This window comes from Monodelphis domestica, chromosome 3 (genome assembly GCF_027887165.1).
Source record: "Monodelphis domestica isolate mMonDom1 chromosome 3, mMonDom1.pri, whole genome shotgun sequence".
Taxonomy (NCBI): Eukaryota; Metazoa; Chordata; class Mammalia; order Didelphimorphia; family Didelphidae; genus Monodelphis; species Monodelphis domestica.
Window position 1 is genome coordinate 4741559 of NC_077229.1, and position 27762 is coordinate 4769320.

Sequence of the window (27762 nt, forward strand, 5' to 3'; positions counted from 1 at the left end):
GAAAATTTCTTGAACAGGGGAAGCTGTTTAAAAATCTCCCTTGCCTTAGGGAACAATCCAATTAGCTGACCCTCAGTGACAATACTAGCTGGCTGGATTGCTCTCAACTAGCTGCAAGGAAAACCTGGAGAAAGGAGACCTATTTTAATCTTTCTCAACAAAAACAACTAGACCATCAGAGTAAAGGTAGTGAGTCAGCTCAGCCAGTTGTTTTTTTTTTTCATTAGAAAGAATGGCTGTATTAAAGTTTTAGCCTTGTCCTGCCCCTAGAAGTCTCTTTTCCTTTTTCAAGCCCCTCTAGTTGTTTTTTCTTTTTAATTTAATTGGGCTTTGCTCAAAGAGGGAAACATGGTTCTAGTGGTTTTAGCCTGAAGGACCAGGAGAGACTGGCTTGTGGTCCCTCCCAAACCAAAAAACTCAGCCTCAGGCAAAATGCTGTTTTCTGTCTGCTCTTTCATCTAAGAAGCTAATTGGATTAAAAGGCTTTTTAAAAGGAACTACACCCTTACCTTTTACTTTCACACCCTGACCCCTAGACAGTAGACATGTACTAAAACCAGAATTATAACAAAAATATGTATACATATATAATAGATAAATAAATAAAAATGAATGCTACATTACATGAAAATTTTCTAACAAAAGCCAATCCCTCGGGGGTCACTGTGTCTACGGCTTCGTACTGACCTAGAACCTTGATCCTTGGACTCAGTGTTAAAGGTCATGAGTTTCTTCCAGACTAGACCAGAACAAGATGCAGGAGGGGGACTATTGTTCATTCAAGGTCCCCCAGCAGGGAAACAGGCCCATCTTGTCCTGTGCTCCTGCATTAAAGACAATGGAGGGGTAGGAGCCGACTACTGTGGGAACTCCATGGGCAGAGTCTCTGAGTGGAGCCACTGGATTCCCCAACCTTTCCCTAAAGATAACTCAGTGATGAACTATCTATCCTCGTCCTTGATTCCCCATGCTTAGCGGGGCCAGCTCCCCCAAAAGATGTGATCTCTTCTGTGGAGCAGAGGGAAGCCCCATGGATGCTGGAGGAAGAAGGCCTGAGGAGCTGCTCCCCAGATGAGAGAGGGGAAAAGAAGTGTGGGAGAGCCAAAGTTATCTGAGTGTCACACAGGCTTCTGTGTGCTCTGGTGATGCCAGGGCTAGATTTGGGTCAGAAAGGGCCGAGTTGGAATTCTTTTTCAGTTTTTATTTTATTTTTGTATTTTCATCTTTTACTGTTATTTTTTTAAATTTAATTTTGATTCATTAAGAAAATATTTCTATGGTTACATGATTCATGTTCTTTCCCTCCCCTAATCTCACCCATCTGCTGAAGCCAACCTGAAATTCCACTGGGTTTTACATGTGTCTTTCATCAAGACCTATTTCCATATTACTGATATTTGCCCTAGGGTGATTGTTTAGTGTACATCCCCCATCTAAACCATGTGGTGAAGCAGTTGTTTTTCTTCTGTGTTCCTACTCCCACAGTTCTTCTTGTGGGTAGTCTTCTTTCTCATAAGTCCCTCAGAAATGTCCTTGATCTTTTACATTGCTGCTAGTAGAAAAGTCCATTATATTCCATCGTGCCACTGTGTATAAGTTTCTCATCTTTCATACTGAATCAGTTCCAGGAGGTCATTCCAGTTCAAATGGAATTCCTCCAGTTCATTATTTATTTTTAGCACATTTATCTAATGGGGAATAGCTTGAATTTTTGTTCAACTGACTTAGCTCCTTACCTTTGAGTAATTGTCAGAGTAATTGAGAGTTTTGTCAGAGGCTTTTCTTATGATCTAAAACTAATCTCTCCCATACCGTTTTCCAATTTTCCCAGCTGTTTTTGTCAAATAGTAGGTTTTTGTCCCAAAAGTTGGGAGTTTTGAGTTTATCATACAATGTCTTGGTGAGGTGGTTCACTCCAAGACTATTACAGGATCCTTCCTTCTGTCTCTTAACCAGTACCATATTATTTTGATGACCACAGCTTTATAGTAGAGTTTAAGATCTGGTACTGCTAGGCTCCCATCGTTCACTTTTTTCTTCATTACTTCCCTTGATAGTCTTGATTTTTTTGTTCTTCCATATCAACTTTGTTATAGTTTTTTCTAATTTAGTAAAAAAGTTTCTTGGTAGTTTGATAGGTATGGCACTGAATAAGTAGGTAGGATTGTCATTTTTATAATTTTAATTCATCCATGAGCAATTAATGTTTTCCCAATTGTTTAAGATCTAGTTTTAATTGTGTCCAAAGTGTTTTGTAGTTGTGTTGTGTGAACTTCAAAAATTATTCCACCCTACTCAGACAGTATTTAGGGGAAGATAAAGTTGTAATCTCCTGATTGAATAATGAAGGTACTTAGTTCTCACCTTATAGTGAAGCAAGAACTTTAAGCTAAGTGTATTTTTAGTATCTTAATACAAAAAGATTTTAAGTACCTCTAAAGGTTAAATTAAAGGTCAAGTAACTAACAAAAGGTGAATTTAACAAAGAAGTGAGAAGTAGCTTAAAAGATATAATCTAACCAGAGAAGGTCAGAACTAAAGAGTAGTCCTGGAGAAAATCTAACCAGAGGGTGAGATATAAGAAATGGGCAGTCCTGCAGAGAGAGGTGTCTGTTGTGACTGGTAGACCTGAAAATTTGAGGGAGGTAACACAAGAGAAAAGATCTTTAAAAAGAGGATGTAGAGGCCAGGAGGGGATTCAGACATATGGCATGGATCCAGGAACTCAGCCTGGAGGAGCTCACTCAAACAGCTTCCTTGAGACGGTCTTGTGGTGAGTGATAACACTGACTCATTTTCCCTTAGGCTCAGGGAGTCCCCTTTGGCCAAGGCCTTTTAACTCCTGCCTGGCTCAGCCTAAGCCAGAGCAGTTTAAATAAATTACCATAATTTTGAGCTGACTTGGGTATTTTATTATTTTGGGATTTTCTCTGGCAATCATTTAGATTTTTAAGTCACAACGCTAAAATTATCCTTTACAGTTGGTATAATTCCTGTGTTTGTCTTAGCAAATAGAATCCAAAGTATTTTATATTGCCTAGGGTGAATTTAAATAGAATTACTCTTTCTAACTCTTGCTACCTGGATGTGTTCTAAATTTATAGAAGTGCTTATGATTTATGTGTGTTTCTTTTGTATCCTGCAATTTTGGTAAAATTGTTAATTATTTCCAACTTTTTAGTCATTTACCTAATATTCTTTCAGTAGACCATCATTTCATCTAAAAAGTGATAGCTGGGTCTCCTCATTGCCTATTTTAATAGCTTTAATTTCTTTTTATTCTCTAATTCCTACTCCTAATGTTTCTACTACCATGTTAAATAATAAAGGTGATAATGGACATCCTTGTTTCACTCCTCATCTCATTGGGAAGGCTTCTAATTTACATCCATTGTAGATGATCCTTGTTGATGGTTTTAAATTGTTCATTCTTTTTAGGAGAGGCCCTTCTAGTCATATCAATTATACTGTTTTCAATAGGAGTGAGTGTTGTATTTTGTCAAAGACTTTCTCTGCATTTATTGAGATAATTATGTTATTTTTGTTGGTTTTCCTTCCAATTATGTAGATGGTTTTCCCAATGTTGAACCATTCTTGCATTCCTGGTATGAATCCCACTTGATTATTATGAATAATCCTCGTGATCCCTTGTTGGAGTCCTTTTGCCAGTATTCTAGTTAAGATTTTTGCATCTATGTTTATTAAGGAGATTGGTCTGTAGTTTTCTTTCTCTTGCTTTTAATCTGTCTGACTTTGGTATCAGTACCATATTTGCGTCATAAAAGGAATTTAAAAGAACTACTTTGCTTATCGTCTCAAATAGTTTGTGTTGTATTGGGATTAGTTATTCTTTGAATGTTTGATAGAATTCAATTGTGAATCCATGTGACCCTGAGGATTTTTTCGTAGGGAGTTCTTTGATAACAAGTTCAATTTCTTTTTCTGATACGGAATTCTATTTCTTCTGTTAATCTAGGCAATTAAAATGTTTGTAAATATTCATCCATATCACCCAAATTGAGGTATTTATTGCCACATACTTGGGCAAAATAGTTTTTAATGATTGCCTTAATTTCCTCTTCAATATAGGTGAGGTCTACCTCTTAATCTTTGATACTGTTAATTTGGTTTTCTTCCTTCCTTCCTTTATTATTTATTAGATTTACCAGTACTTTGTCTATTTTGTTTGTTTTTCTTCAAAGTATCAGTTTCTAGTCTTACTTATTAATTCAATACTTCTTTCACTTTCTATTTTGTCAATTTCCTTTTTAATTTTCAGGACTTCTAATTTAGTTTTTCTCAGGGGATTTTTCATTTCTTCTCTTTCTAGTTTTTTAATTTATATGCCAATTGATTGATCTCTGCCTACCCCAATTTATATGCATATGTTAACATGCACTCACAGATATAAATTGAACCAACTACTGCTTTAGCTGTACCCCATAGATTTTGATAGGATGTCATATTGTCATTCTCGGTGATGAAATTATTAGTTATTTGTTTAGGAAAATGGTATATTTGACTGAATGTCTTTCCACATCAATTGCATTTATTAAGTTTCTCCCCAATGTGGATTCTCTGATGTACAGAAAGATGAGAGCTACAACTGAATGTCTTTTCACACTGCTTGCATTCATAAGGTTTCTCCCCAGTGTGGGTTCTCTGATGTACAGCAAGAGTAGAGCTGCAACTGAATGTCTTTCCACAATGCTTGCATTCATAAGGTTTCTCCCCAGTGTGGATTCTCTGATGTAGAGCAAGGTGGGAGTTCTGACTGAATGCCTTTCCACAGTGCTTGCATTCATAAGGTTTCTCTCCAGTGTGAATTCTCTGATGTTTAGCAAGATTGGAGCTCCAACTGAATGTCTTTCCACAGTGCTTGCACTCATAAGGTTTCTCCCCAGTGTGAATTCTCTTGTGTACAGTAAGAGTGGAGCTGCAACTGAAAGCCTTTCCACAGTGCTTGCATTCATAGGGTTTCTCCCCAGTATGGATTCTCTGATGTTCAGCAAGAGTGGAGCTCTGACTGAATGTCTTTCCACATTGCTTGCATGCAAAAGGCTTCTCCCCAGTATAAGCTCTCTGATGTAAAGTGAGATGGTATCTCTGACTGAATGTCTTTCCACAGTGCTTGCATTCATAAGGTTTCTTCTCAGTATGGATTCTCTGATGTACAGCAAGATTGGAGATGCAACTGAATGTCTTTCCACAGTGATTGCATTCATATGGTTTCTCCCCAGTGTGGATTCTCTGATGTACCGCAAGGATGGAGCTGCAAATGAATGCCTTTCCACACTCCTTGCATTCATAAGGTTTCTCTCCAGTGTGGGTTCTCTGATGTATAGTAAGATGTGATAACTGACTGAATTTCTTCCCACATTGGTTGCACGGATAAGGTTTCTCCCCAGTGTGGATTCTCTGATGTACAGCAAGAGCAGAGGTCATACTGAATGTCTTTCCACACTGGTTGCATTCATAATGCTTCTCCCCAGTGTGGGTTCTCTGATGTAAAGCACGATGGGATTTCTGACTGAATGTCTTACCACATTGCTTGCATTCATGAGATTTCTCACCAGTATGGATTCTCTGATGTACCAAAAGAGCAGAGCTCTGTTTGAATTTCTTTCCACACTCCTTGCATTCATAAGGTTTCTCCCCAGTGTGGATTCTTTGATGTACAGCAAGATGGGAGTTGCAACTGAATGCCTTTCCACACTGCTGGCATTCATAAGGTTTCTCCCCAGTGTGGATTCTCTGATGTAGAGCAAGATGGGAATTCCAACTGAATGTCTTTCCACAGTGCTTGCATTCATAAGGTTTCTCCCCGGTGTGGATTCTTTGATGTACAGCAAGACTGGAGCTCTGCCTGAAACTCCTCCCACACTGCTGGCATTCATAAGATTTCTCCCCAATAGAGATATTCTGATATCTAGGAAGAATGTCCCTGTGCATAAAAGTCTTTCCACACGCATAATTTACACTAGATTTTTCCTTGGTGTGCATTCTTTGATGTTCAATACGAGATGAGTTTTGAGGTAGAACACAGAATTCTCTGAAAGCAAAGTTATTGGGACCATGACTAATGAATCTTTGTAGGTCCAATTCTTTCACAGGAAGGCTCATCTCAGTTGGATTAGTCTTCATTACAGACATCGTATCTCCTAAAAGAAACCAAGAGTAAAATATATATATTGAGAGAGTGACATATAAACCTATCCTCAACTGTCAGAACATAAACTACTTGATATCCTATTTCCTCAGGTAAGAAGGTGGCTTCCAACTTAAATGGGCACAATCCATCCTTTGAAAAATGTCATTACCTCAAAGTTTAAGAAAATTTTAAATAACAAAGAGAAAAAATCTGGGATTTTGGACAGGCTAGCTTTACTACGTTACTAACGCAGACCATGAATTCAGAAAGGCTAGATGAGTGACTTGACCTGAAATCCTGGCAGATGACACAAAATCTTGTGATTGGGCATTGTTTCTATGTCCACAGTAATAGACAATTCACTTTCAATAATTTTACTTTCATTTTCATTCTCTATACATTCAACCCTTTATTAATAGGCATGATACCACTAGCTGCATGTAGATTAAATGTGATGCTATTATTTCATCATCTAGCTTCTCTTTAAACATTATGTAATTTGCTTCATTATTGCTTTGTACCTTACATTTTGTTCCAGTATCTGAAATCATATAAAGAAATCTAGCACTCTTTTTTGCATTTATCCAAGGCATAAAAGTTTTCGTTCTGAGAGTGGGGAGGGAATTTAATAGACTCTAAATAAAAGTAAGAGAAGAATAAAAATGAAGGGGACAGAAAGGGAAGCACAATAATGTTGGGAATTACAGGGATTGATTAAAAGCAAACCACTAGTGTAGATGGAAATGGTGGAAGAAGAAAGGGCAGGACTAGGAGAGGACATCAAAATGATGGGGAATACTCAGGCGGTAATCATAACTCTGAATGTGAATGGAATGAACCCATCCACAAAATAGAAGGAAACAGCAGAGTCCATTAGAAACCACAATCTTATCATATATTGTCTATAAGAGATATAGGAGGCTGATAGATACATACAGGATAAAGGTAAAAGCCTGGAGCAAAATCTATTCGGCATCAACTGAGAAAAAAGGCAGGAGTCGAAATCATGATATCTGACAAAGCCAAAGTAATAATAGATCTGATGAAAAGAGATAGGAAAGGTAATTACATTCTGATAAAAGGAAGTATAGACAATAAAGAAATATCAGTACTCAACATGTATGCACCAAATGATATGGCATCCAAGTTTCCAAAGGAGAAACTACTGAAGCTGAAGGAGAAAAAAAACTACTGAAGCTGAAGGAGAAAAAAAATAGTAAAACAATAGAGGTGGGAGATCTGAATCTTCCTCTATCAGATCTAGTTGAATCAAATAAAAAATAAATAAGAAAGAGATAAGAGATGTGAATGAAATCTTAGAAAAATTAGAGTTTATAGATATGTGGAGAAAAATAAATATGGATAAAAAGGAACACACATTTTTAGCATGACATGGTACATTCACAAACATTGACCATGTACGAGGGCATAAAAACACAGCAAACAACTGCCAAAGAGCAGAAAGAATAAATGGAACCTTTCCAAATCAGAAAAGAATAAAAATAATAATTAGAAAGGGAATATAAAGAGGAAAATCAAAAATTCATTGGAAATTAAATAATATGATTCTTCAAAATCCATTAGTTAAAAAGAAATCATAGAAACAATTAACAATTTCATTGAAGAGAATGACAACGATGAGATATCCTATCAAAATCAATGGGATGCAGTCAAAGAAGTAGTCAGAGGGAAATTTATATCCTTGAGTGCATATTTTTTTAAACAAACCAGGGAAGGCAGAGTCCAATGAATTGGGCACACAGACTAAAAAACTAGAAAGAGAACAAATTAAAAATCCCCAGATAAAAAATAAATTAGAAATCCTAAACATTAAAGAGGAAATTAATAAAATAGAAAGTGAAAAAACTATTGAATTAAGAAATAAGACTAGAAGCTGGTACTTCGAAAAAAAAAAACAAATAAAATAGACAAAGTACTGGTTAATCTAATAAAAAATAAAGGAAAGAAAAAAACCAAATTAACAATATCAAAAATGAAGAGGGAGACCTCACCTATAATGAAGAGGAAATTAAGGCAATGATTAAAAACTATTTTGCCCAATTATATGGCAATAAATACCCTAACATAGGTGATATCAATGAATATTTTAAAAAATATAAATTGTCTAGATTAACAGAAGAAGAAATAAAATATTTAAATAATCCCATATCAGAAAAAGACATAGAATTAGCCATCAAGAAACTCCCTAAGAACAAATCCCCAGGGTCAGAGGGATTCACAAGTGAATTCTATCAAACATTTACACAACAACTAACCCCTATACTACACAACCTATTTGAAAAATTAAGTAAAGGAGTTTCATGAAATTCCTTATATGACAAGAATATGGTACTGACACCACAACCAGGCAGATCAAAACAAGAGAAAGTAAACTAAAGACCAATCTCCTTAATAAACATAGATGCAAAAATCTTAAATAGAATAATAGCAAAACACTGAAGCAAGTGATCACTAGGGTTATTCATAAAGTCAGGTGGAATTCATATCAGGAATGCAAGGATGGTTCAATATTAGGAAAACCATTCACATAATTGACCATATTAATAATCAAACCAACAAAAATCACATAATTTATCTTCATAGATACAGAAGAAGCCTTTGACAAAATACAACACTCATTCCTATTGAAAACACTAGGAAGTATAGGAATAGAAGTACCTTTCCTAAAATAATAAAATATATTTAAAAACATTGGCAAGCATCATCTGCAATGGGATGAATAAGAAGCATTCTCAATAAGATCAGGAGTGAAACAAGGATGCCCATTATCATCTCTATTAAACATCGTAGTAGAAACACTAGCAGTAGCAATTAGAGAAGAAAAAGAAATTGAAGGTATTAAAATTGGCAATGAGGAGACCAAGCCATCACTCTTTGAAGAGGATATGATGGTCTACGTAAAGAATCCTAGAGAATCAACTACAAAGCTAGTGGAAATAATCAACAACTATAGAAAAGTTGTAGGATACAAAATCAACCCTGAAAAATCATCAGCATTTCTATAAATTTCCAACATATGAGTTTGAAAGAGAAATTCCATTTAAAATCACCCTAGACAATATAAAATACTTAGTAATCTATATGCCATGACAAACACAAGAATTATATGAACACAACACTTTACACTCAATAAAAACTAGATCTAAACAATTGGAAACACATTAATTGGACAATCTAATATAATAAAAATGACAATCCTACACAATTAATTTACTAATTCAGTGCCTAAAAACTTACTTATTTAGTGCTACCAAACTACCAAGAAACTTTTTTACTGAATTAGAAAAAACTATAACAAAGTTCATTTGGAAGAACAAAAGATCAAGACTATGTGAGGATTAAATTTAACTCTCCCCTGATTATAACAATGAAAATATTTAACTCTCCCCTGATTGTGAAGATTAAATATTAAGATCTGCTCATTTTTAGAATACTGATACTTAAAATTGAGTATGGATAGCTACCCATTTTAGATTTAATCACTAAAGGTATAAACACACCATTCACACTTTAGTGGGGGGTCTGTGACCCACGTGTTAAATACTGGGTGACAAATCAGAATCAACTGACTGCCTTCTGAGCAGTCCTAAAACAAAGCTTCAACTCTGATTGGCAGACGTAAAATTAGGGGAAGACACAGGAAGGGACACAAAAGAAACATCTTTAAAAGGAGTTGTTACTTCCTATAAGAGAGACAATTCTTCATTCTCTGATCTATTGACTGGACCTGAGACCCTCTTCCTAACTGAATTAACATGTGGTAAATGAAAACCTGACTGTTAACTGCTGGATTTTCTGAAAAAACTATCCTCAGGAGAGACCTACTGTTGATAGACAGTTCCCAGGTCATCAGCTTTGCCGAGATTGGCTGAAAATAACTCTCTCAGCCCATGGGGACTGGAGATATATTACTTAGTGTTTAGGCTAGAAATCTTACCTTATCCTCTCACTGATTTCTTGCTTCACTCTTTCTACATTTTGTAAGTGAATTGTAAAATAAATCTCTTTAGAATTTAATTCCTGGTGACCACACTCATAAAATATAAGTCCAATCCTTTTAAAATGAACCACTTTTCACCCTTACAACTATCAAGGAAAATCATGAAGAAAAAAAGTGAAAGATTGGGGCCTAGCAGTACCAGATCTTAAATTGTACTACAAAGCAGTGGCCATAAAAATAATAAGGTACTGGTTAAGAGGCAGAAGGGAAGATCAGTGGAATACACTTGGGGTAAATGACCTCGGCAAGCAGTGTATGATAAACCCAAAGATCCGAGCTTTTGGAATAAAAATCCACATTTGACAAAAACTGCTGGGAAAATTGGAAGACAGTATGGGAGAGATTAAATTTAGATCAACATCTTACACCCTACACCAAAATACTGTATTAAGAATGGGTCAATGACTTGAATATAAAGAAGGAAAATCTAAGTAAATTAGGTGAACACAGCATAGTATACTTGTGAAATCTTTGGGAAAGGAAAGACTTTAAAACCAAGCACAAATTAGAAAAAATTACAAAATGTAAAATTAATAATTGTGATTACATTAAATTAAAAAGGTTTTGTACAAACAACATCAATGCAACAAAAATGAGAAGGGAAGCAACAAATTGGGAAAAAAATCTTTTTAACAAAAACCTCTAACAAGGCTCTAATTACTGAAATATATAAGGAGCTAAATCAGTTGTACAAAAAAATCAAGCTATTCCCCAATTGTTAAAAGGGCAAGGGATGTGAATAGGCAATTTTCAGTTAAAGAAATCAAAACTATTAATAAGCACATGAAAAAGTGTTCTACCCCTCTTATAATCAGAGAAATGCAAATTAAAACAATTCTGAGTTACTACCTCACACCTAGCAGATTACGAAACATGACTGCAAGGGAAAGTAATAAATGTTGCAGGGGATGTGTCAAAATTGGGACATGAATGCATTGCTGGTTGTGAATTGATCCAACCATTCTAGATGGCAATTGGAACTATGCCCAAAGTGCTTTAAGAGAATGTCTGCCCTTTGATTCAGCCATACTACTGCTGGGTTTATACCCCAAAGAGATCATAAGAAAAAAAAAACTTGTATAAAAATATTTATAGCTGAGCTCTTTGTGGTGGCAAAAAATTGGAAATTAAAGGGATGACCTTCTATTGGGGAATGGCTAAACATAATGTGGAATCTGTTGGTGATGGAATACTATTGTACCCAAAGGAATAATAAACTGGAGGAATTCCATGTGAAGTGGAAAAAGCTCCAGGAAGTGATGCAGAGTGAAAGGAGCAGAACCAGGAGAACCTTATACACAGATAGATAAAATGTAATAGTCTTCTCTACTAAAAACATTGCAAATATCCAAGTCATTTCTGAGAGACTTATGAGAAAGAACACTATCCACATCGAGAGAAAGAAATGTGGGAGTAGAAACACAGAAGAAAAACAAGTGCTTGATCACATGGGTTGATGGGGATATGATGGGCGATTATAGACTGTAAACAATCACCCTAGGGCAAATATCAATAATATGGAAATGGATCTTGATCAAAAACACATGTAAAACCCAGTGGAATTTCAGGTTGACTACAGCAAACAGGTGGGATTAGGGGAGGGAAAGAACATGAATCATGGAACCATGGGAAAATTTACTTAATGGATGAATAAAATAAAACAAAAAATAACACTAAAAATGAAAATAAAAATAAAACAACATAACATAAAATAAAACTTCTGAAAATTCCAAGTGGGTCCTTCCTGTCCTGAAATCAAGACCTGGTTTCACCAGAGCACATAAAAGCCATTGTACTGGCTCTGGCACATCTCTTTTTCCCTCCCTCACCTGGGCAGCAGCTCCTCAGGCCTTCTTGCTCCAGCATCCATGGGGCTTCCCTCTGCTCCAAAGAAGAGATCACGTCCTCTGGGGGAGCTGGCAGACCTAGGCACGGGGAATCAGTTAGGGATGAGGATGGAGAGAAGTTCATCACTGAGTTATCTTTAGAGAAAGTTGGGGAGTTCAGTAACTCCACTCAGAGACTCTGTCCATGGGGTTCCCACAGGAGTTGGACCCAACAGCTCACTGTCTGTAATGCAGTAGCCCAGGGTAGGATGGGTCTGTTACCCTGTTGGGGGGCCTCAAATGAAAAATAGCCCTCTTCCCACATCCTGTTCTGGTTCATTCTGGCAGAAACTTCTAAACTCCAATACTGGATCCAAGGATCACAGTTCTGGGTCTGTCTGAACTCTGAAGCCCCAGACACAGGGACCTAGAGGGATTGGGTTTTGTCGCATCACCCTACGTGCTCTTCCCTCCCTGACACCTCTGTGAGCCTCAGGGACTCTTCTCTGGGGGAGTCTCTGGCTCCTCTCCTAGAGAACTCAATAATCCTCTTTGGACCCAAGGTTGTCTCTCAGTCAGTCCATTCATCTTGACAATCACAGAGAAGGGCAAACAGGGCCTGCTGGAGGCTTATGGGACCTCCTGCATGACAGTCTTCCCTGCATAAAGGGTAGAGAGAGGAGGGGGGAGAAGTTTGGGGAACCAAATCGGAACCAGGTTAGATTATAGGGCATTAACTTCACAGAAGGTGGACTCAATCCATAGTTTTCCATTATGTAGAAATGAGAGGAGATGGGGCAGGGACCAGGGATTAGAAGCAGAAAGGCTTCAGTTTACATTTCAACACAAACAGCTACTATATGGGTCCCCCATAACAAATCACTTAACCAAATCTATCTCCCATCGGTAAAATAAGGATAATTACTTCACTGAATTAGGAAGATGAAGATGAGGAATGTGACTGTGAAAATATGGGTTCAAGACTTTGAATTGCCCAAACTGTAAAGATAATTTTTAGTGTCTTGAGTTAAATCAAAAATAAGTAGTTGCCATAGGAAAAAATCCCAAATATGAAATACCCAAGTCAGCTGGGTTTTATGGAGATTTTAATTAATACAAATGCAGGAATTAAGGAAAGGGAAAGAGACAGAGTAAGAGGAGATAGTAGGAAAAGGGTAGGGCCTAGGCCAATGGCCTTTAAGAGAGAAACTAAGTCAGTCTTTAATCATTCACCAAAAGGTCTTTCCAAGCAAAAACTCTAGTGTTCAGAGACCCAGCAGCCTCCTCTGACTCCTGACCTCCAATTCAGCTTCCAAAAGCTGAACTAATATCCAGAGTCCTCCAGCTCCTTTTAAAGAAAATTTTCTCTTGTGTCACCTCCCCTAAATTTTCACATCTACCAATCACAGTAGATGCTTTTCCTAGGACAGCCCATTCTTAGTTTTTAGTTCTCACCTTCTCTGAGTATATCTTATATGTTCTGAGTACTTTACACCTCTTTGCTAAGCTTGCCCTTTGTAAGTTGCCTGACCTTTTAGTGATTAATTTGACCTTCATAGATACTTAGCACCCTTTTGTATTAGATCTAAAAATAGACCTAGCTTAAGGTTTTGGCCTCACTATATGTATGAGTTAAGTACTTTTTCATTGTTCAGTAAGGAGTTTACAACTTTATCTTCCCCTACAGTATGCCTAAGTATGGGTGGAGTAATTTTAAAGTTACCAATACATACCTGATCAAGTATCTCCAATGTTTAAATGGGGAATAACCTTAACCATAACTTTAAGATAATGTTCCAAGGTAGAGTCTGAGAAATTTTAAGATTCACAGCAAGAAGGGCCATAATATTAGCAGGTTATAAATGCTTCAACCCTTACCTCCCTTCCTCATTGCCTCTGCTGGAGGCTTAGGGCAATAGGAAGGAAGACTAAGAACAAACCATCTCTCTGGGGGACACTGAGGAGCTGTGAACTACGAGTTTATACTGTTTAAAGAGAAAAGGATCCCCAATAGAGGGGAAGAGGGTGGGAGGAAAACCCGACTGAACAGTTTTCTCAGATGGGTTTGGGAGACAGAATTCCGTACAAGGGAGAGGGGAGATGGAATCAGCTCTGAGATTACTTCCACATCTGAGATTCTACAACCTGCATTTGATCTCGGACTTCAGGAGCACCAAAGGGAATCCTCAAGGTCCCATTACACAATGCAAAGTCCTTTTATAGGAGAATCCAGCAGCAGGAGGTCCCTGGCTCTGGGACTCAACATACCAGGCCTCTTCCCTTCCTCATGACTAAAAACTGCTCCATAACCTGCCTGCTGCTGAGGGTGACATTTCCTTGGATGGCAGACTCGGGCAGCAGGGAGAGGCTCCTTACCCACAGAGAGGAGGTTCCAGGCATTCTCCAACATCACCTCCTTGTACAGCTCCTTCTGGGGAGGGGACAAGAGGCGCCACTCCTCCCTTGTGAAGTCCACAGCCACATCCTTGAACGTCACCACTTCCTAGAGCAGCCCAAGACAGAGCAGAGGGCTGAAAGTCACATTATAACAAAAAGCCCACCTGTGGTAAGTTACGTGAGGAAACTAACCCACAGAGAATGGAAGGGTCCAAAGGTCATGCCCTTTGTCAATACTAGAAGCTGAGTCTGTAAGAGCCCAATGGAGGCTTCAGAAGAGCAGCTCTAGGATGCTCTGGAGGGAAGCCGAGGAGTTTCTAATGTGTGAAGGGAAATTTCTAGAGGACCTCCAGTGCAGCTTAGATCTCAGGGGCCCCCATGGTGGGATGTAGGTGTTAGTCACGTCTGTGGCCCTGTGGCTGTGTCCCAGGGCAGTCAGTGTTTGTGTGAGCGTTATAATGTGCCAGAGTCCAAGCCCCAGAAGGGGTATCTGGGGGGAAGGTAAAAGGCAGGCGAAGGAGGGAGAGGGGGCTTTGTACCTCGCCCAGAAGTAACTGGCTCCCTGGGCTGGGAGTTTCTTTCTGAGCTTTCCTGATCTCTTGATCTCAGGTAAGCCCAGCCTCAGCAAGCTAACTCGAGAATGAGATCTAGAAAGGCTGAGACCTCCTTCCCTCCCTCCCTCTCTCTCAAGAAGCCGCCTAATCCATTTTTACTTAAAACACTGTGGAAGGCAGGAAAAGGAAGAGAAGGTGTTGCAGAGAGCTCGGGGACTCGGGATGCAGCCCGGGTGACCCATCCTCAGAGAAGGCTGAGTTGATCTCAGATTATTTACTTATTCATCCTATTTATCAGTAACTGCTTTTCTCTGGGAACTGCCTGAGTCCTGCTTCTCTGCCTCCTGACTCAGCTCCACACTCAGCCAGCCTGTAAAAGGGGAAGTGCAGAATCCAACTCTGGGGCACCTCATCATTGTTCTACCCTCATTTCAAGGCATTAACTGGCCTTGGAAGATTCAGTCGAGGACAAGGGAGTCAGCTCTAGTCTTTCTACTCCCTTGAACCATCTCAGACATGTCTGGTTTGCTGCCCAGTCAGGGCCCTGACCTTGCACTGGACTCACACAAAAACCTCTTAGTGTGGGGAGAGAAGGAGGGCGGGGCACTGCTGGCCCCTTATTACCGATTATTCCACTCAGTCACAGCGTCCCTGATTATCCCAGCTCTATAACCACTGGTGACCCTCCATCCTGTGACAGACATCACTTACCCCGTCTGCTCTTTGTTCTGTGCTCCCCCAAACCTATCAGAGAGATCTAACCTTCTGCTTAGGGTTTGGAGCATTAACAGAGGCAAGTTATTGACTCTTTTATTGACAGGCAGCATTACGTTCACCCTTGGGTTAAATTTCACTCCCAACACCTGCAAATGTGAGGTTCACAATGTTAGAGCAGCAGATGTTCACTAGAGAAGAGGAGTCTGCAGTGTTGTTAGAAAGAGACCCCAAAGGGAAGAGATCGTTTGCTTCTTGAACACCCTGAGCAGCAGAAATGCAGGAGGAGTGAATAACTGAAGACCACAGTAGCAGCTAGCAGCTACTAGGAGCCACAAGCGAGAGCTGGAATCGTCATCCTCGGTTACCGAGAGACGACTACTACTACCAATAGCAGCAGAAGAACATCAGAGAGAGCAGAAAGAGGCTTCTTTGAAAAACTACAGATAATGAGAAAGGGAAGAAGGAGGAAACACAGGAAGGCTAAAGATGAAAGTGAAGTCAGAGGGGATCATGGGAAGAATCTTGTGGTGTCTCATCTGCTCCAGGAGGATGCTTCTGCAGGACCTCAGGGGAGAAGAGGAGGCAGATACAGAGAATATGGGGACACATATAGGACATCTCAAAGACCAGAAACTGTCATTTCCATTCCCTCTACACTCAGTACCTCTTCTGACCTTCTGGGGATTCCCCAAGATACAAAAGACAGTCCTTGCCCTCCAGGAGCTCAAAGCACAGAGGGGGAAGCAGACAATATGCAGATACATGGACACAAAGCAAGCTCTGTCTAGCAGAAATAGGAAAGAATGGAAAGAATGAAGGCACTCTGACTAAGAGGGACGAGGGAAGGTTTCCTGTAGAAAGTGTTTAGTCTTTAGTTGGGACTTATAGGAAGTTTAAAGGGATCAGTGATCTGAAATGTGGAGGGAAAACGTTCCAGACATGAGGTAAAGCCATTAAAACCTCCTGCAACTAGACACAGCCAGATCACACAGTGGACAGTGTGCCAGATCTGGAGTCAGGAAGACCTGGGTTCAAATGTGACTTTAGTCATTTCCTAGCTGTGTGATCCTGGGTAAGTCACTTAACTCTGACTGCCTAGCCCTCATCACTCCTCTATCTTGGAACTGAACCTGAGATGGAAGGTAAGGGTTAAAAAACAACAACAAACAAAACCTTTTCAATTTTGAGGCATTTAGGTGACTCTGTGAACAAAGAACTAAAATTACAGACAGAAATTCCTGGGTTCAAATATGAGCTCTGACACTGTCCTAAAACCCTAGAGAGAAGAGAATATTGAGGAGGGGAGAGTGGGTCAAAAGCATCAAAGGCTGCAAATGAAACTGAGAGGAGGACTGAGGAGGTGGTCTCTATCATCTCAAAAAGAGAAGAGAACAGGGGAGGAGGTAGGGAGGAGAAGGCAAAGTCTGAGAAGATGGAGAAAGGATGGAGGCCCTACCTTGATATGGAAGGGGGTTCCACTGATGAATTCTCATGGGGAGAGGGAGATGAGAACTCACACTGAGGTCAGAGAGACTTGTGTCTGCAGTCAACTTGTCATGAGGGGAGGAGCCTGCAAGTTGTGGTCAGGGTGGGGGTGTCCAGTGTGCCACTAGAAGGAATGAGATAAGTTTGACCCAGGGACCCAGATTTCCAGGCAAATGTAGAGACTGGGGAAGAGGGACAGAGGAAGTTCCCTGAAAAGGGGTCCCGCTCCTTCCCAATATCTGAAAGGAATGAAGAAGCAATAACTGATTGATCAATATAGACCCAGACTGCAAAAAATATCCACTGAATGCCTGAGATGTACAATGAGGAGAAAACTCCTCCCATCAGTCTCAGAATCTGACTGTGTTTCTGGTCAGCCGAAGCTCGGCCATAGCTGAGGGTCTCTAAACAGCAGGTACAGGCAGTCCAGTTTCCAGCCAGGCAGGAAGAGGTTCAAATAGTGTAATGTGGCTTTCTCTCAGTTCTCCCCATTGAATGAACGTTCATTCAATTCTGCCAGACAGAATTTGGATCAGGAACACAAAGGACCAGAAGGGACCCAAGCCAACTCCAGCTCTGAGTCACAAGACGGAGAATGTTTCCACAATTCACCCCTCTGTGACCCAAAGCCCTCCCTTCCTTCCAAAGAGGGAAGCATCTCAGTAGATGGCACAAGGTCAGTTTGTCTCAGCTTCTTCACTCACACACACAACAGGAAATGTGGAGACCATGCTTTATGGGAATATTGAGAACAGAGATTTTCTGGAAACATTATCCATGATGGTCTCGACATCTCTTCTCAGAGAGGGAGAGCTCTGCACATTAATCCCCATAAATTTCTCTAGTGAAACATCACAGATTTAGATTGAACACAATTCTTAGAATATCAAATGCAAAAATATAATACAGGAGAAAAAAATGTAATTTTGCCCCTCATGCCAGGAGGAAGAGGGTACCTGACAGGACTGGATAAAATAATAACAAAATTCATTTAGGAAAAACAAAAGATCAGCCATATCAAGGAAGATGTTGAAAAGAAGCCAGGATAGCTGGGGAACAGCACTGCCAGAGCTCAGACCAGATCACAAGCCAGCCGTCATCCTAAACCTGGGGGACTGGTAAGATAAGGAGGTAAAGCAATGGAATAAACTGGTAAAAACTGCTAAGAAAACTGGAATGCAGCTTAGAAGGAAATGAGGATCAGAGCTGTAAACCTTAAAATTTCTTAGACTTATAAATGTTGGAAATTTCACCATTGGGAAATTTCATACTTGAAAAATTTCCTACTGATAGTAAGAGAAGAAGGATCCTTCTCCTCCCTACTTAAGATTACTTTAGGACAGAAACCTTTTGCTGAACAATGGAGAGGGCTTTGACCTATGCTTAAGCATAGAACAGGAAGTTCTTTGAGTCATGATTGATTTTAGAATTGATACAAAAGAGATACTTGGAATGACAGAACCAGGTCTTGGAAAATACAATCTCCACCCTACTCAGTCCTAACAGGATTTAGGAAGGGCTGCAGCATAGATCAAAATTTAATTATTTGAGAATATGACCTTCAACAGACATGTACAAAGCCACAGACCTCTGGGCGGTCCTTGGTTAAGCTAGAGCCACCATTGGCACAGGGAAGACATGGGCAGTGATTGGTAGATGTGAGAACTGAGGGGAGGGAACTTGGATGGTTTCCTTAAAGATAGCGGGGTCTGAGGACTAGGGGGTTGGAGAGGTTTGGCTCTGAGAGGTTGTGCTCTGAGAAGGTTGCTCTGAAGGAATCTGGAGATGGAGGCCCCTGAGACTGTTTCTCCATTTTGGTCACGTGAGTGATAGGGACTGATCTCTTTTCTTTGCCTCAGCTTTCTAAGGGCTTGGGCCTTTTGGCCCAGCCTAAACAGAGGGAGTATTTAAGCCTTATTCCCTTCTCTCCCTCTCTCTCTCTCTCTCTCTCTCTCTCTCTCTCTCTCTCTCTCTCTCTCTCTCTCTCTCTCTCTCTCTCTCTCTCTCTCTCTCATACCTTTCTTCCTCCTGTTTGTAATTAAAACCTCCATAAAAGGTTGACTGCTGACTTGAGTTTCATTTAGGAATTACATAGCTGAATTCCTTGGCGACCTTAAATTAATATATATCAGTCTTTTAAAGTGATTTCCTTGTCACAGAGCATAAGCCTACACCATACTCTACTAGACATGGTTTAAGGAAATGTGAGCTTAATGTTAAAGATCACACTATAAGAAGGTAGAAGACAGACATGTCATACACCTCACAACTACAGGGAGATGTACATAGAATAATATTTTATTTTCTCTCCAATTACAGGGAAAAACAATTTCTAACATTTATTTTTTTAAATTGAGTTCCAAATAGTCTCTCTCCCTCCCTCCATTTCCCCTCCCCAACACAGCCAGCAATCTGATCCAGACTTTACCTGAGCAATCATGTAAAACATTTTTCCTTATTAGTCATTTTGAGGAAGAAATCTCAAACCAAAAAAAGTGAAAGTAAGGAAAAAACAAAACATGTTTTGGTCTGAATTCAGAGTCCATCAGTTCTTTCTCTGGAAACAGATAGTTTTTCTCATCACGAGTCCTTTGGGATTGTCTTACAACACTGAGTTGTTGAGAACAGCCAAGTCTGTTCCCAGTTTCTGACCACAAAGTGTTGCTGTTATCCTATAAAATGTTCTACGGCTTCTACTCCTACTTTGCATCAGTTTATGGAAGTCTTCCCAGGTTTCTCTGAAATGATGCTGCCTGTTATTCCTCATACCCCAACAGGGTTACATTATAATCACCACAACTTGTTCAAACATTCCCCAATGAATGAATCTCCTTCCACTTTTAATTCTCTGCTACCACAAAAAGATCTGCAATATAAATCTTTGTATAAATAGGTTCTTTCCCCCATTGGGGATCTCTGCCTAGATCAAAGGGCATGCACAGTTTGAAAGTCTTTTGGGCAAAGTTCCAAATGGCCCCCTCAAATGGATCAATGGAGAAACTCCACCAACAATGCACACGTGTCCCAGCTTTCAAGCTTCTCTAAAGTGATCATGTCCTTTTTCTGGCACAATGGCCAAATTGTCAGGTATGAGAGGGTGCCTCAGAGGTGTCTTACTTTGCAGTTCAAGGACACAAATTCTTAGCTGAACTCGAGATAGAGGCAATTACCAAGAAAATGGAAAAGTTTGATTCCTTAAAACAGAAAAACTTCTGCACAGAACCTTAACCCCTGTTTGCCTCAGTTTCCTCAACTGTGAAAGGATGAAAAGAACAACATTTACCCCAGAGTGTTATTACACAGATTGCTGAAAGTAGATTTTTAGGGGAACATGAGGCACTCCAGTCTGTCTGTATCCCACTCATTGTCATTGAGCTAGATGGCCTTGTGACAAGGCCAGGATGTCTCCCTCAGGACTTCCCTAACCCTATTTGCCCAGAAAACTTCCAGGCGTTGCAGAAACTCACCCCTTTTTCTGCAACCTGTTCTACAAGGGGAAGACAAGAACAGTGAGGAATTCTACTGAGCAGAGGAGGAATGAACCCAGCTGCTGCCTCTGGTACAAGTAGCTTTGCTCAAGAATACACGAAGATCCTCTTCTGAGAAAAAGTCCCCATTTCTGTGGGAGGGCTCTTTCCTGGGCTCACCCCAAACTCCTTGGACTCCCTCTGGGTTTGGGAGCTCAGCAGCAGAAAGCCAGTGGGGTTTGGTGGGGGTCACCCTTTGGAGTGGATACAAAAGCCACAGGGGAGCTCTCTAGGGCCTCCCCAGCTGCCTCATTCTAGCTGTCATGGGCAAGGACCCTGACCATTCCTACAACAGGCTCCACTGGCTTATACTGACCTTCCAGCACCTTCCTTTCCCCTCACACCTCCCTTCTCCTCCTCTGACCCAGGGACACTGGCCTCCTGGCTAATCCTTGGCCAAGACCTTCCATGGTCTGATTTTGGGCCTTTCCAGGGGCTGTCCCTGTCCCTGCGGGGGATGCTCTTCCTCCTGCCTCTGGCCTCAGAGCTTCCTTCGAGTCTCAGCTGAATCCATCCCTTAGGAACCAATGATCTCCCCGGAACCCTGAGAGCTTCCCTCCCACAATGCCTCCCGCCATTCTGCCTGTACAGGGCTGGTTTGGACACAGCTGCTGAGGGGTTTCCTTGGGGGGACCTGGAGGGTGGCCCATGGCTTCTCCCTTCCTTTGTGCTGAGCAGTGCCAGACATACACCGGGTGCTCCTCCACACTGGCTGACTTGGGCTAAGAAATGGAAGAGAGGAAGGAGATGGAGAGTCTCTGGAAGACTTAAGGACTTGAGGGATGAGCCAGTGAGCAGCTCTAGGGAACAATGTCTTCCCTGAGGATGGCACAGACTAGGGGACACCCTCAGGCTCTCCTATAGACCAGACTCAAGAGGGAACAGGTGAAAAGAAGCAGAGGACGAGGGTGTGAGTGTTTCCAGACAAGCAGAGAGCAAAGACACAATCCCTAGACAGGGAAGAAGGAGTCAGTGTTCGTCCTTGGGGCTCACTTGTGCCCAGGGAGAAATCCAACCAGAGAGGCAGCACCTAAGGGGGATCTCTTGGGGTCTGAGCTGCCCAAGGGCATAGAATCACTCCCAAAGCTGAGAAGAGAGCGGGGAAGGGCTGTTCATCCTGCCTGGGATATGGGGACAGAAATGGTTCTACAGGAACCAGGGAGCAGCTTCCCAGTCCATCTTGTGTCAAAGCCAGGGAAGGGCCTTCCTGGCTGATGAGGCTCCCATATGGGGCTGGAATGCACTTACCTGAGTTGGGAGTCTGTCCTTTTCCAAGGCCATCCCTGGGATTCTAAGTTCCTTATAGAGTCAGCAAAGTACCCCCAGCAAGTCCATCTGGTGAAGCTACTCCATCTTTTCCCGGCCTTGTCTCTGTAAGGCATTTAAAGAAGTAGTTTTGACAAAATAACAGAGCAAGGTTTAATAATTTAAGTTTTAATGAGAATATAGTAGAGTTGCAAATTAATAGCATCCCCTTAAGGCAGAGGAAAGAAAACGTCTAGCAGATTTTAACAATTAACAATTGAGTTTAATTAAAATAGGCATAGTAAATGAACATAGTAAAATTAAAATATTAAAGGAGAGAAATACAGAAGAGGTAAAGAGAATTTCCTAATCTCTATACTAGTTATCCTATAAGTACCTATATTTACTACCTAAAACTGCTTATATCAGTTCCAACCCAAAGAAACCCAATCAAAACCAACTCAATCAGTGTTTAATCCAACCCCAATTAGGTATGTCAATGAAGACGAGCCACCTTCCAAAAAGTTCAAGAAAAACAAAAAACAAAACTTAACAGCCCAAAACAAAATCCCAAAAACGAAAAGCCCTCTAAGTAACCCGAGGTCCCCCTTATATTCCAGCAACTAAATGCTAATCACCAACACAACACACATCAGCAAACTTACCCCCCAACTGACAGACCAACCAATTGATTCTAGTCCCCTTTTTTACCCTTTTTCTAGCTCATTTCCTGTCTCTATGGTTTCTACTTCCTATCATGGTGAGATGTTTAGTGCCTGCACATCTCCATGGTAAGAGGACCTCCAGATCCTTTGTTAAATTAAAAAAAAGAATAAAGAATTCCTTTTTATATCTTCTAATTCAGGGTCCTGCCCCTGCCCACCTTTCCCCCCCCACCCCTCCCACTTCATGGTCCTCTGAATGGAGCTCCAGCCAAGGCTCTTCCCAACAGACCTCCCCTGGGCCAGGCAATGTCTCACTTCTCTGCCCTTCTGAGCAGCAGGAACTGACCTGCAGCTGTGAATCTTAAAATTGCTCAGACTATACCTTAGAAGATTTGGTTAAGCTATTCCCCTATTGTAACAATGGAGGTACTTGGTCAGGAATGTATTGAGAACTTTAAAATTACTCCACCCTACTCAGACAGTGCCTTAGGGGAAGATAAAGTTGTAAAATTCCTTACTGAACAATGAACAATGAAAAGTCCCCAACTCATACTTATAGTGAAGCTAGATTTAATACAAAAGGGTGCTAAGTACCTATAAAGGTTAAATTAATCACTAAAAGGTCAAGCAACTTAACAAAAGGCAAACTTAACAAAAGAGGTGTGAAGTTTTAGTCTACCCAGAGAAGGTGAGAACTAAAGAAGATGTGAACTAAGAATGGTCAGTCCTGGGGAAAACGTCTACTGTGATTGGTAGATGTGAAAATTTAGGGGAGGTGACATAGGAGAGAATTCTCTTTAAAAGGAGCTGGCTCTCTGAACTGAGGGGGAGTTCGGACTAGTTGGAGTAGCTGGGTCTCTGAACTCAGTTCAGGAGTTGAGGATTTCAGTGAAGGGCTGGAGTTTTGTTTGGGACAAATATTGTGAGTGATTAAAGACTGCCTAGTCTCTCTTAAGGCTCATGGCCTAGGCCCTTCCTACTATTTCCTTTTACTCTGTCTCTCTCCCTTCCCTTAATTCCTTCATTAAAATCTCCATAAAAATCCAGCTGACTTGCGTATTTTCATATTTGGTAATTTTCCCATGACGACCACTATTTTTTAACTTTAAATCAAGACACTAAAAATTATCTTTACAGTTTGGATGAAACCTTCAGTTTTGGCAATTCACAGTCTTGAAAACCATATTTTCATGGTTACACAGCCCCTCCCAGGGCAGTTCCTCCCCTCTTTCCCCCAGTGTAGAAAAGCCCATCTTCCTCACTGCCTTTGGGCTCACTCTCTGGGCCAATTGCTCTTGGTTGGGGATGAGAAGTATAAGGTAAGAGAAGAGACAATCCACATGGAGGAGGAAACAGTCTCTGACAGAGACTAGCTGAAGAGAGATTGGGGGAGGAACAAGAAGAAAGAACTGAGAATTGTAGGAGAGAATCAGAAGCCTGAGTGATCCAACAGGCAACTTCACCTCCAGCTGGGAGCCTGAGGAGGGACGTGCATTTCCTAGGCTGAGAAGAAGCCGGTTTCTTTGGAGAGCTACTTACTGTCCTTTCTGAACCCCTGAAAACCTCCACTCAAACTCTCAGTGACAGCAGTCTGAAGTCCTCAGCGGGACTGTGGATTGGGACTTTTTGAAGACAGCCATCCACAGATCCTTTCCAAGGATTTCTCTCTTGTCTCTCTCTCCCTTGCCTGTCCCTGGACTTTGGAGGGCCAATCTGCTAGAGGGGATGACTTATAGGGCTTCCCTGCCTGTTTAGCTACTTTCCTACCTGATACCCTTGACACCCCTTCCCTGCTTGAACCCCAATAAGTCAAGATTTGGATGTGGGCCAGTCTCTAAGCATAGTCAAGGGGACTGAAGATTTGGGGAGGGGCACACCTCTCCCCACAAGGGGGTTGACTTCCAGATCTCAGGGATTCAAGATTGCCTGACCCAAGGGGTTGAATACTCCTAAGATCCCGAAAGGGACTGACAGTTGGTGTCCCTGGAGGAAGCAGAGGCATAAGAAATCCTCTTGCCTCTCAAGGATAGATTGGACCTCAGGAGCCCTGGGCTCCTCTGAGGGGGGCATCTTCTCATCTCACTAAGGCATTCCCTCTCCAGTCTCCTGGCCTCCATCTCCCAGAAAACATCCTCTGGGGAGACATATTCCCCTTTTAAGGAGACAGGATTTGGCTCTCACCCCCTGGAATGAAGGGAGGAGAAGAAGATCTCTTCACTCTCTCAACCTCATGCCCTCTTTCTCTCCAGCATCACTAGCCCTTCCCAAATCCCTCCATTATAGAAGAAAGCTGCCCTGATCAATCCCTCAACTCGGGATCTGGCTCAGCCCCATCCCTCCTGGGGCCAGGCCCTGGGCTTCTGCATCCTGAGCTGGGGAGGTGGAAGGGACCCAAAGGGCAGAGGTTTCCCTTCTCTTCCCAGGCCAGAGGCTGCCCTACAGGGATCTATACAGGGTGAGGGGCTACAGGAGTCACCAAGGGCCAGGCCTGCCCCAACGGGGTCCAAAGGGCAGATGAGCCCCCTCCCTCTGTTCCTCCTCTTCTTCCCCCTCCCTTTTCCCATCCTCCCAGACCCTAAAGAGTCAGTAGGGGTTTGGGATCCCACATGGGAGGGGACCAGGCAGAGCCCCCAAACCCCTTGGCATGAAAAAGGCCTGAGGGCTATGCTAGAGGGGAAAGCAGGGAAGCCTGGGAAGGGGAGCCAAGGGAGGGGCTGAGAAGGCACAGGGTCCCACAGAGCTCCTGGCAAGGAGGGCAGGGACCCTGGGGAGACTCAAGTGTTCCTGGGGGTGGCTGAGCCTGGGGAAACAGGATAAAGGGGAGCTGGGGTCTCCCATGGAGTTGGGGAGGGCACCTGGGACCCTCTGGCACAGCTGAGGCTGGGAATCCCAAAAGGGAATTGGAGGCAGATTCCAAGGCCTGATGGGGACCAGCCCAAGGGCCAGGGGGGCAAGGAAGAGAGTGAGGAAAGGGCTTTGGCTTCTGGGGAGCGTGGGGGCAGGAAGGCAGGGCTCAGGGATCCTCATAGATGGCCAGCTCTGAGGGCAGCACAGAGGAAACACTACAAAGGATCTGGGGGTCAGGAATCCCTGGGCCCCTGGAATGGCTCTTCTCTCCCCCTAGGCCACTTCCCGACCTCTAGACTGCACCAGCATTGGGATTCCCCCTGGGCCACCCCCTAACCAGGCAGGGCAGGACAGAGCCCCCCTCCCAGTGCATCCAGTCCCTCCTCTCCCCCACCGTCCTAGGGACCCTCCCCCTGTCCTGCCCCCCCCCAACAGTCTAGATACAGCCTGAGGGAAGTGGAGGCAGCACAGAGCTCCTGGGGGAGGGGGGAGCAGGCCCCCATCGAAGGAGGCTGGGAAGAATTTGAGCCAGGTCAGGAGAATCAGGCAGGTGAACGGGGGTCAGTGGGGGAGGCTGCAGGGTGGGAATGGGGAGGGGGAGAACCAGGAAGGGGGCCTGGATGTGGCCAAGAGGCCAAGGTAGGTCCACTCTGACAAGAAACAGGCCCAAAGCCAAAATCCTGCTCTCAGGGAAACAGGGAGGGGCTGCAGGAGGATCACCTGGTCTCTCCCATCCTAAAAGACCTCAAGTGCCTGCAGGAGGCCCCCTTGGGCTGGGGGAGTGTCATGGGGGTCCAGCCAGCCTCCAGGGGGAGATCCTCCAGCCAGGAAGCTCTTTCAGGGGATCAGGCCAGGCTCAGGGTTCAAAGACAAAAGGGGGAGCAGCCAAGAGCACAGGAAGGATCTGAGGCCTGACTGGAACCCAGGGCCTCCCCTCGCGGGCCTGGAACTCTCCTGGAGCTCCCCAGATGCCCAAGTGGGGCTCCCTTTGCCAGAGGGCAGTCCTCCCGGTGGGGAAGGCCCGTCTCCTCCCTCAGCCCCCATCCCTGACTGCAGGGCCTCCCTGGGCTCCCTTCTCCCTTCCTGCCAGCCTCCATTGAGCCCCTCAGGTGACTTTCCTCTGGTTCCAGTCCCCCCCATCAAATCCCCCAGGATGCTCTTTGGCACTCCCAGCCCTGATGGCTCCATCTCCCTCCTCCCGGCCACCCCCTCTGCCCAGGACACACCAGCCTCCTGGGAGGGTCCAGGAACAGCATCTCCAGCTCCCGACCAGGAGCCCCTTCTCTGGCTGTCCCCTATGAGCGGCTCACAGGCTCTCCCTCCCCTGCTCCAACCACTGCCCTCTCCGGCTTCCCTACAGTCCAAACAGCAATCTCGACGCCTCCAGGAAGCCCTCCTGAACTCCTCTTCACTCTCCGCCCTCTCTCTGCTCATTATTGCCTGTTTAGCCAGAACAGAGCCTGCTTGGGGTGACTGAAGCTGAGGCTGCCCAAGGGGTGGAGGAGCAGGAGCTCGGGGGTCCGGGGCCGAGGCTGGGAGGCAGGACTCCTGGGTCCAGACAGGGCGCAGTAAAACTGCATTCAGCACTGCTCCCACTGGACAGCCCCTCCAGGCAGGACGTTTTAGCAGGAAAGAACATCCGGAAGAGGAAGCAGAAGGCCACAGTCGACCCCAGAGCAGCCCCGGGATACATTGTACCCCGCAGGAAATTGGCACCCCGGCGCTGCCCCTCCAGCTCCGCTCCCCGATCAGCCAGCCCCGCCCAGCTGCAGAGTCCTAGGATGCGGGGGTAGGAGATCCCGGCTTGGGGGGGGGGGTCCGGGAATTGGGCTCCAGGAGGCACAGGCGGGAGGCGTCTGCCCCAGAGGGACTCGGAAAAGGGAGGATTCGAACTCAGTCACGCTCACTGCCTCCCGCCCTCCCGCAGGCTCCTCTCTCTCTGGCCCCTCCCCACTCGGCCCCCCACTTCCCGCTGTCCCCCTCCACCACTTCATAATTACCTAGGCCGGAGGTGCCGGGCGGAGGAAGTTCCCCAGGCGGACTAAAAACACAGGCGAGAATAGCTTTGGAAGTGGAGCCCGGAGGGGAAACGAGCGATGATCCTTACTTCCGGTTTCCCGAAGGCCTCAGCATCGCCTTGGGGTTGGCCCTCCCCTTCTCCGGTCCTATGGAGCCTCCCTTCAGATCCTCCAGTCTGAGTCCTGTCCCCGCCCCCGCCCCTCCCCTGTGCGTCAGAGGGCTTCTGGAGCCAGTACTGTCCTGCTCGGTTTACCGCGCTCCCACGTTCTGGCTTTCGGGAACACAGAAAAGGCTGCCGAGGCCTCAGG

General features: G+C 43.3%; 1 protein-coding gene across 1 annotated transcript; it reads right to left on the reverse strand.

Moving 5' to 3' along the window:
* Positions 1-1180: 1180 nt before the first annotated feature.
* LOC103095778 (zinc finger protein 345-like) lies at positions 1181-27599 on the reverse strand. Its single transcript, XM_016432884.2, has 5 exons — positions 27436-27599; positions 21927-22049; positions 14375-14501; positions 12002-12097; positions 1181-6161 (listed from the first exon to the last, which is right to left on the reverse strand). Exons 2-5 carry the CDS (start codon positions 21957-21959, stop codon positions 4540-4542), a joined length of 1878 nt encoding a protein of 625 aa, XP_016288370.1. The 5' UTR covers positions 21960-22049; positions 27436-27599; the 3' UTR covers positions 1181-4539.
* Between the last annotated feature and the right edge of the window lie 163 nt (positions 27600-27762).

Bases quoted from the DNA above. Each gene is read 5' to 3' on its own strand.
- LOC103095778 (XM_016432884.2), bottom strand. From the start codon at position 21,959: ATGGCCTTGGAAAAGGACAGACTCCCAACTCAG. The intron at 14,502-21,926 runs GTAAGTGCATTC...GGGCTGCTCTAG, and splicing joins AGGACAGACTCCCAACTCAG to GAAGTGGTGACGTTCAAGGA. The intron at 6,162-12,001 runs GTGAGGGAGGGA...GGTTTCTTTTAG, and splicing joins CCTGAGGAGCTGCTGCCCAG to GAGATACGATGTCTGTAATG.